Source organism: Notothenia coriiceps, unplaced genomic scaffold (assembly GCF_000735185.1).
Source record: "Notothenia coriiceps isolate Sejong01 unplaced genomic scaffold, NC01 NC01_scaffold00037244, whole genome shotgun sequence".
Lineage (NCBI taxonomy): Eukaryota > Metazoa > Chordata > Actinopteri > Perciformes > Nototheniidae > Notothenia > Notothenia coriiceps.
In genome coordinates, this window is record NW_011369945.1 from 11,662,589 (window position 1) to 11,673,155 (window position 10,567).

Sequence of the window (10,567 nt, forward strand, 5' to 3'; positions counted from 1 at the left end):
TAAAAGACGTACAAAAGTGCATTTTGCATGATTAGGTCTACCTTTAATGTTTAATGTTGTTTTTATAGGCAATAATTTAAGCTCTGTTAGTTCCAGGTTTATATGTGCAATAAGTTCATTTCAATAAGTTTTGCAATAAACATTGAACCAGTCCGGCCCTCGACTAGTACCCATTTTTTTATGTTGGCCCACCGTGTATTTGAGTTTGACACCCCTGCTTTAAAGGTGGGGTATGTAATTTATTTCAGAAACACTTTTTGTTATATTCCATGGAATGCTCTTAACACCCCGATAGCAATTAATATATTAAATGCTTTGACAATAAATACATACAAACATTTTATCTGTGGAAGCCGTAGTACTGTAAAAAGCACGGCCAATCATCTGAGCCGGCCCGGCTAAAGTAACTGGATGGCCTACCTGCCTGTCAGCCTTCCATCTGTGCACAAACTTATCCCGTGCCCTCATTGGTCATGTGCGCGTTTGTGTGTGTTGGAGGAGGGGCTCTGTAAGGAAGTGGCAGATTTTTTCCGGTTGTGTATTTTCAAATTCTAGCGCACTCGAGCTGGTTTCTCCAAAATGACCTACCCCACCTTTAAGGTTTGGATTTAAAGCATGATTGAAGACCGGTGTGTGGTTAAAGTGTGCGTGTATGGCAATGTGTGCCAAGGCAGCGATATCTGACACAACAATCTAACCCCATTTACTTTCTAATTATAGGTGTTCTAATGAGAACAGCTTCATGGTGAAATTGACAGCTTGCGGAGGTTGTATTTACATCTGAGATTGTAAAGCTTTTACAAGTACAGTGAACAAGGCTTATGAAGCACGGCTAAATAAGCCCTTCATTTACTGTACTGTCTCTTTGGCCATGTGTTTGATTTTTGGCGCACTTTAAGCTCTTACTTTCGTAACGTATGCGGAATCCGATGTCCGAGTGGCTCTTGTCAGTTGAGAAGAAGAGAAACAGGAAATTGGAGGTGCTGATGAGGAACTGGGGAACCTGGGTTCCCTGGTAACTGCCAATGAGATGTGAAGAGGGAAAACGTCCATCGCGCACCTCGAGGATGTCATAGTTGACCTCTGTGCGGAACCTGAGAACAGAGTAAAACAAAGTAAGTTGGCTGTAAGTGATTGTCTCTACTGGATCCCACGTACCTATGTCTCAGAGGGTTAATGCACTGATTGGGGAGTGAGAGGGTTCATGCTGCAATCCAAGACCCTTCAGTCAACATGTTGAAGAGTCCTTACCGCAGATAGCTGACCGCAGATCACTCCTGTAGGTGTCTACGGTTCAAGTCTATGTAAATCGCTTTGGATAAAAGTCTCAGCTAAATAACTTGTAATGTCAAAGTGGGCGAATTAGATTTTAGGTAAATAATAATCAGTAAGAGACATTTAGAATGATCAAGGAACTCCACTGATGAACTGATTATAAAACCAACCGAAAAGCAGGGTTGTGATTTTTAAAAAGATCATTGATTAAAATGTCACGTTCCCTGTAATCTGAATAAAAGAGATTGATGCTTGAATTAACATCAACTCAGAACATTTTGCTTTTAACCCACATGCTAATTATAAATTAGCTGAATTATTTCTAATTTGTACATGATGAGTTTTAGAAAAATCCTGAGACATTTGGCTTGCATTGGTGTGTGTGTGTGTGCGTGTGTGTGTGTGTGTGTGTGTGTGTGTGTGTGTGTGTGTGCATGCTTGTTGTGTGTTTCCCTCTTTGTTGCCAGAGCCACTCATCTTCAAAGCCATGAATAAATTGCTGGGCTTCAGAACCATGTCATCTGAATGAAGCGGTTTGTGGTGTTTTATTGATGTTACATACAAATGAAAGAGCAACACACATTTATGTTGTATTCAGTTTGCATTGCATGTCAGGGACGAGGACGGGATGTGCTCGCAACGATGAGCCTTCGTGAAACGCTAATGTAGCGTTTGATCCTGCGAGTGTACATCTCTATCTTCCACAAACATCAGGACAAATCTCTCCCATCTCTGTGGTTCCCCTTGACGGACCATCTCCGCTTACACATGCGTTGCAAAGTCATGTACATATAGAACATTGAAGTTTAAGTGGAGTTCTAACAGTAAATGTGTGTGTGTTTAAACTGTAAGTACATTTGTGGATCATTAGGGAGGGGCTATCAGATGAAGAATGAAATACTTATGAGTGTGCACTAAATAAAACATATTGTTATCCTAGTTGGTGGTGTATGTTAATGCGCATTAGATCTACTGCATAACCACCAGAAAGAGAAGACAGAGGAAGAGATTAAAGGGGCTCTTTATGCTTTTGGGCTTTTCCCTTTTCCTGTAGTGTGTTACTAGGTTTGTGTTCATATAAATGGTCTGCACAGGCTAAAATCCAAAAGTTCCCTCCAGAGGGAGTTTCTCTAACGCACAATCCCTCCTGCCTGAATGCCTCCATTGGACTCCTTTGTTTACTTCCGTAACATAATGACATCACTAAGCAACACATGCGCTTCTATTGGCTAGCCCTCCAACACATGGTAAATGATTGGCTAAGAAGCGGGACATCTCTTAGCAGTTGACCACTCACAACAGAGCCGGCCAGCTAACCAATCAGAGCAGACTGGGCTCTGGTTTCAGACAGAGGGTGAAAGCATGGGGACATGTCACAGTAGAAGCTCAAAATACAAATATGAAACCTGAAATGAGCATACTATACTAATGTCCTCTTAAATAAAGCAGTGGGAAGAATGTGAGCACATATTGTAATTGTGACAAGGTAAAGTAAAGCTTGCCCTGAAAAATAGACGAAAAAAGAAACATTTACACAGCAGCAGTTGCTATCTTTGTGACTCACTTGTCGAAGATGATCTTGATGGGGTAGCCTGGAGGAGCCTCAATGATCCATTCACAGTTAAGGGCCTCCTTATAGAGTTCTGGCCAGCCGGGGGAGAGGATGATCCCACTGGGAGCCTTCAATTCCCCTCCACATGGGGCTGACGGAGAGAGAGAAGAAACCGAGTGAGAGAGAGAACAGATAGAGATTGAATTATGCATGTCTTCCCCATCTGACGTATGACAGTGTTCACAGATGATTCCATGCATCAGACGGGGCTCATCCCATTTCTTTTAGTGCCAGGGTCTGTCTAATGTAAACTGGAGACGTCTCACTTCAAGGTTAACCATTTTCTCCTAGGGACACACCTCTCCATCGGACGTGTATCTGTGTGCACAAGGGCATGCATTACATAACCATGTGTATGCATATGTCTCCTCCCTTATGCTGCTGTCTTTAAATCCGTCAAACCCCCTCCCTTAAAAGGCGCCGCTGTCACCCCCATCAAACTGAGAAAACAGAGTGTCTTTGATCGCTAGAACAAAAGACGCTTGAGCACATCGACCCCCGTCTCATCGTCTTACGGGTTTCACTTTGCCGTGCATTTTGTAACTGCCTAACCAGAACACACGGAGCAGGGCTTAGTTACAGTGCCAGCTCCTGGCTCCTTTTGAAGTGGAATGATTTAATCAGCCAACTCAGCATACTGAAGGACATCTATAAAACGCATTACTCTACAAACGCAGGGGTATGATAGATGCCCTCAGAGGAATACAAAGCTGCTGTGGCACAGGGGGAAGTGACATGTTTTCATAATGGTTTCTCTTCTGTGTATCGTGAATAGAGAGCCTGATTAGACCCCTCAGAGCTCTAACCATGTCCGTGCTTAATGGGATACGCTGCCGGTGTCCAAGAGCCTGAGCTGGTTACCACCTAGCTGTATCTTCGCTTTGCCAGCTCTATTGGCCTTTTCTGATTTGCTGGAAATTGTTTATTGATATTGAGTCAGAGAGGGGTAAATGGACGGTTCAGCAATCTGCATGTAAGCACAGCATGTCTGCAACAACAGATCATTTGAAAGCAAAACAAAGCTTCTGTATCATCTCATGCAATCTCTTCCCTTTCGTCAGATTCAGGAGAATTTATGGTATTATTGATATTAATTAGTCGTATATGCAACATTTGTAAAATAAATGTAGTAATCCATCAAAGACGAAGCAGCAAATCCATTTTTAGATAGATTTGATGTTGATTGATTTCCTTCCCTTTATACACACCAATCCATTTGCTGTTTGGATGTGCAGAAGATATAATCTCTTTACAATCACAAGATTCAGTTATGCTACATTACCAGCTAGAAAGAACATCAAAACAAATACTCTCATTTCATCAGTTTTTAAGGGATAACACAGTGGGCACTTGGCTAATGAGATGCTCGACCACGGTAAGAATGCTCTCAGATGAAAATATATGCAAATTCCTCCTAATGGTTTAAATCCTCTGCATATTTAAAGTGATTATATCTAGATTATCCTTAGACACAACTCCTACAATGCCATCTTAGATACAATGTGTGACTGGTTAAAAAATATGGGATAAATCCATCTTTACAAATATTTTTAAACAATGTCAGTTATCATAAGGACGTTTTTTTGTAGTCTCTAGCATAGGCTGTAATGTAATGCCAGCTAATGAAAAAAAAAACACTCTCCTCAGACGTAAACTAAGTGAAACTAAGAAGAAATTAGGTCCAACTGTAACATTTGTGAATGACTAGATGAACTCACCTTCACAGCGGGGAACTGCATTATCCCACACCACGTTGCCATCCTTGAGAATGCAAGAGACTGTCTGCGAGCCGTGAGTCTTGACGAAGCCCTCCTCACACAGAAAGGAGATGGAGCTGCCCAGCTGAAGGCTCTCACCGAAGCGCTTCCCATTCACCGGCACACCCGGGTCTGGGCACTCGTTATGGCGAAATGCTATCGGAAATGCAGAGAGGACATAGGGTTAGTGTGAAGAAGAATCAAAGTTACAAAAACATTCAGTGATTACTTCCCTTAGTCACATTTAGGCAACAGGCGCATATTTATTTGTGAGAGGAATATTTCACCTGCATTTCTGCTGATATTAATACTTGTCACATGTAAGACTTTCTGTGGAAAGACACTCATTTCCATTGAGATTCTAAAATAATTAGTCAAGTTTCTGGACAAAACTAGTTTTTTTTCCTTCTGTCAGCAATTAACAATGCCAGCATTTAACGAGAGGAGATTTGTTTCAATTAGTGAGTCACATTGATTCACCCTGCTGCAGTGATTCCAGAGGGTGTGAAACCTCACCGTATGCACATTACCAGCGCCAGATGACATGGTGGAACGATACGTGGAGTGGAGGAACAGGGAAAATATATTTCATATATCATCAGGACTTTATATATTAAGCTTCTCAATGAAACTTCAGGCAGGAACCAGTTATAAAAGGATGGGTACGAGACACAGTCACACAAGAAGAGGCATAACCCTGGAACAAGGCATGTAAACAAATACATCACCTGCGCCTGTCTCTCCCTCTCACTTACTCTCTCGCTCTCACTCTTGTACACACACGCAGGTGGGTGACACGTGTAGGTGTTGATGAATCCCTCTTCTGTAGCCATTGGACCCAAACAGAGTGCCAGGCAAACCTCATCCATCACGATCATCTTATTTATTAATGTGCCAAAAATCCCCTCAATACAGTTTGGCATGTCCTTAATTAACATGAATGACGGAAGCTGTCCGCTCATTGCTACCCCCCCCCCCCCCCCCCCCCAAAACAGACCTGCAGTGAAATGACACTGTTTTTCAGGAACTAACCGTCATCTTCAATTAACTGCTGCTGACATTCATTTACCACGCTGCAGTGGTAATTTATTCATCTAACTTGCTTATTAATTCATTAGCCACCATGTGTTGTCCACATTGTGGTTTTAAAGAGACACCTGGGTTCGGTGGATGACATGCTTGCAAATGAGCTAAAGCCATGTCCCTAAAGCATTCTGGGTAGGCTGATGTTAGTTTCTTTCAGCTCAAACAGGAATGGTTTAAAAAGCTAGAAACAGAATACAGGACCAGTCTTCTGAATATTGCCATACTACATTCCGGTCAATACAGTGTATTAAATAACTGAATAAGTTGCAATATTAAGTCCAGATGAGTTTATCACACTGGTTGACATTGCTATGACGACATATCAAATAATATATTGTGCAGTTAAATTACCAATACTGTTTTAAGAATTTGTCAATGGCTACAAAGCTGATATTAAGTATGGCATGTGCCGATTACTACAAGAAAAATATTACAAATAATAACTATAATGATAGTGCATCTGGAAAATGCTTGACTTCAGACATACATATGACATGATACAGCTTTTGAACAGGGGACATTAAGGCACACGATGTATTATAATTGTTCACATGATATTCAAAGCATAAAGGGCACATTTTTTTTGATGTACAAATTAGACCCAATTTACGAAGATACAGGCTCAATGAAAAACGATTAGTGCCATATGTGATGCTGACGTTAACAAAAGTCAAGGGTATATCTGTGTGTTGAGTAGCGTTCGGGTATATTTAACATTAGTAATAGAAACAGACAGGTTTAGATGAGATTAAAGGTGAAGTCTATTTCATGTTCTGCTGCTCGTTTTATGAAGATTTAAAGGCTACATGTTTCAGTAAAATGTCCTTCATTTCAAATGAATAATTTGGTTGGAGTGATGTAAAAAAGAATGTAGCTGTAATTTAAGGGAAGGAATCTTTTATGTGGCAGATTTTGATTCCTTAAAGAATGTTTAGTTCTAATGCAGTAAGTGATATTCTTGTCTGACACATGTATCACCACTGTGGCTGGATGTGTGTGGACATCATGCCTGAACCTTGCTAACTAATGGTGTGCTATACATTAACTCTATGATACCGTGTTAAACTCAAAGTGAGAAACACACACTAGACCACATCAAGAGCAACAAACTGTAAAAGTAAAAATAACATTTCATTGCCTGCATTAAAGTGAGTCACTGCAACTAATGGACAACAAACCGTATAAAGACAAACCTCCCAACGGCACCTTTACTGTCTCTAAAACAGCTCTGTGGCTTTAAAAGGGTTAGGGTTAGGAACTAGGGAGATGTTTATATTGGGATGTGGATAATGCAAAGATCAGGCTCATTTCACAAGAATGCATAAGCAACGAAAGCAATAATCCTGCTGCCAAACCCTCACGGTACAGTATATCCATGAAATGGGTTTACCAGCATGCAGCCAACGTGTTCTGCGTCAGAGTAAAAAAAACCCATCTGGAGTTTCCTCAGAAGTCAGCAGCTACCCAGAATAGAACATAATGAGCTCAGCCGTGAAGTATCTGTCAGGTAAGGAAGCTGCATCTTTGTTTGGATGTCAAGTTTCTATTTAGACAATAAAGACAGGGTTTTTGTCATTCCTCTTTGCGACTGGAATCTTTTGCTGAAGGGGTTTATGCAGTCATACAATGGGAAACAAAGATATGGCAGATGATTCATGCATGCACAGAAATTGTACACGCAGAAACAATCTAGAATACTAAACGTCCAGTCAGAGCAGGTTTTTGTGATAAGCTTTAAAGACTTCCCTATTTCTTATTGGAAGTAACATTTCATACTCACTTGTAAAGGTGATGTTGAAGCCTCTGTCTGTGTAGGTGTGGTCAGTCAGGAACTCTAGCCGGGCAACATGGGCACTGGTTGTTATTGAAGGAGGTAGGACGTTACCGGAAAAGGTGCCCAGGATAGGAGACTCCGCCTGATAAACACACATATCTGATGAGACCAAATGCTGAAGAGAGTAATCGTTTGAGAGAGAACAGCAGCAACAGGAGATATACAGATAACATAAGACCAAGGACAAACACACAAACAGCTTAGAAACTTATTTGTTCAGGCTGCTTCTGCTCACACACACAATGACATGTCGATAGTTGAAGTTGCACTAAAAGAATACACCAAGAAACCAAGGACACAGCTTTTTTCAACAGTACCTTTCCCCCGTCCTTGATGGAGAGGAAGTCGAACTGTTTCTCCATGCTGAGGTCGTTGAAGGCCAGATTGATGCGGCTCTCAGGGTTGCTGATGATGAGCCACACACAGTGCATGTTGTTGCCATACTCCTGAGGGTAGTTAGGAGACAGGAGCACCCCGGATGGAGTGGTAAAGTTGAAGAAACAGGAAACTATAGCGGTGATGAAGAGATATAGACAAGAGAGAAAGGGAGAAAGAAAGAAAAAAAAGCAACATGCACTGAATATGGTTTAGGAGGCTGAACAACAAATTCTGTTTACTTCTGCCGAGGGACAATATGATTAGATACTTTGGTGTAAACCACACCACACACTCTCTAGACATCATAAAGACAGCAGACACCACCATAATACACTGTGTACAATTACAGTTACCTTGGGCTTACAATTGGTCCATTGGATATACAAGGAACAACAACTAAATATGTCTGATATTGATGAAAATTGCCAAAGACATCATATCATAACATTTGTTTGTTGCTCATTACGGCAAAAATGTTACCATTTATACAGCGTTATATGAAGGGAGGAGCTTTTTGGAAAAATAAGTCAAGTAAGCCTTGAGGCATGAAATGGGGATAGAGACATCTTAAGCCAAACTGAATCTTACAACACTTAAGAAGAACAAATAATTTTCTTTTTGTGTTGTCAATGAAAAAGAAAAGGCTCTGAACTCCCTCTCTGACAACTATCAAGGCTGTCACTTGATCCCAATTACTCGATATCCTTAGACAGCAACAGCACAATACCTTGATGTTACTGGGCAGATGTGGCCCTCTTTGAAAAGCTAGACCACAATGTCTGCTTTATTCATGAAAAAAAGGAAGTATGAATATGATGTCAATGACAGTGCTCTCCTTCACTGAGATATGAAGGAGATCTGATAGGAAAAAGACTTTCAGGCTGTCATGGGTACTTGCACCCATTTCTGAAACAACTCTGCATCTTTGTCAATTTTCAAAGACTAAATAGATTTCAGATGAAGAATAGCTCATTTAAAAAGCAGATGTGTCTGGCGTCGACGTGCTGGGCTGTTTCACGGTTAGGGGATGTTTTCAAATAACACAGAGTTTCCAACATGTACGTAGGTTGACCAGGAAATTAAATTACCGTAAACTTAATTGAAATGTCAAAATCAACACCAAGTAAGCGTAATCAAGTTCAAAGTTAAAGAACAAAACATGGAAAGGTTGAGGTCGTTTTAGCATTATACAATTAGGTCTGTCCTTGACTAAAGAAATTCTTAGTCGACACTCGGTTTTGAATATGCACAGCCGACATAATAGCCGACTCGTGGGAATACAACTATTATAATTTACAGCCAACTGTTCCTTTTTATTATTTAATTAATCAAAGTCAAATGCTTACCCAGCAGTGGAGGAGCAATTTTGCTTTTTAATATCATCATCCTTGGTCTCAATTGAGTGATGACAGGGCTTCTGCCTATTGCCCTAACATGATGATGACTTAATCATTTTTTACTAAAACGCTACGAGCCACCAGATTGATCAGAATGTGTTCCACCATATAAACACATTATATTAATATTAACAATGCCTAGTACCTGACGCAGAGGCAAACAACCAACTAGGCAATGGACAGCTCTACATTTAGAAAAAGCAAATCCTCATATTGACATTATCAAATTCAATGACAAAAGTGTCTACATTACTATAACAGTTTGATACATATTTACATAACAAACAGAATGTTCCAGTGTTATGTGACCAAAGTGACTCTTGTGTCATTCAGCCTGGTGATGTTTATCTACTGCACCTTTTGTCCATCCTATTATATGATCAATTATACAACAGTGGACATTATCCGCATGGGTCAGCTCTTTTCACCCTCTAACTCCGACACTGGTGTTGTTGGTCTTTCATGGCGTTAATTAGCTAATAAGCCTCTGCTGGGCAAACTGCAGGGATAATCTGATCATTTATTATGCAGCCCTCTGCACAAACATACATATGTATGGCAGGGTTTCCGTTAGCCGGTAATTACCGTTTTTTAGCTGGTAAAATGTATTAAAAACCGGTAAATTCAAAACCTGCCGGTCAAAATGTCCGGTAATAATTAGGGATGCTCCGATCGATTGGCCGCCGATCATAATCAGCCGATATTCACTCTTAATAGTTTGATAGGTGCTCTCTATGAAGGCCGATCAGGAGAGCTGGATCTGATCGATATGGACATAAACGCGAGTGAAGTGTAATCGGACGCGAGAGAGAGATCAGATCAGCTGCTGCATGATCACCTGAAGCCCCGCCCACTGTTTAGCGCGCTGCATGAGAAACTGACGGGCTGTCGGGAGAGAGGGGGAGGGAGAGAGGAAAAGAGTGGATCCGTTTCTCCCGTGTTATTATCCAAAGTTAATTTAAACTTTTGAATAATGCACTTCATCTACTACAAGTAGTTTGTTTGAATGTAATGTTGTTTGTGGAACTGAAGCAATATAAAAATGAGCCCCATTAACTGAGTTTTAAACATCAGCATATCCGGTCATAGTCTGGTAATTACCTGCTAACGGAAACTCTCCGACACAATTATTATTATTATTATTATTGAAACATGACCGGTAAGTTTCGAATTTGTCCGGTAAAATAAATTATTTCCGGACCTTTGACCGGCAAGAAAAAATCCTAGC

At 40.7% G+C, this 10,567-nt stretch overlaps 1 protein-coding gene across 1 annotated transcript in view; it reads right to left on the reverse strand.

Annotated features, from left to right (window-relative positions):
• The window catches only part of csmd2 (CUB and Sushi multiple domains 2), a 221,697-nt gene that overhangs the window by 185,680 nt on the left and 25,450 nt on the right, over window positions 1–10,567 (reverse strand). The window contains exons 9-13 of the mRNA XM_010794261.1: window positions 7,882–8,072; window positions 7,511–7,646; window positions 4,606–4,800; window positions 2,840–2,978; window positions 907–1,094 (exon numbers count right to left, since the gene is read on the reverse strand). Coding sequence (XP_010792563.1) covers window positions 907–1,094; window positions 2,840–2,978; window positions 4,606–4,800; window positions 7,511–7,646; window positions 7,882–8,072 — 849 coding nt within the window. The remainder of the gene's footprint in view (window positions 1–906; window positions 1,095–2,839; window positions 2,979–4,605; window positions 4,801–7,510; window positions 7,647–7,881; window positions 8,073–10,567) is intronic.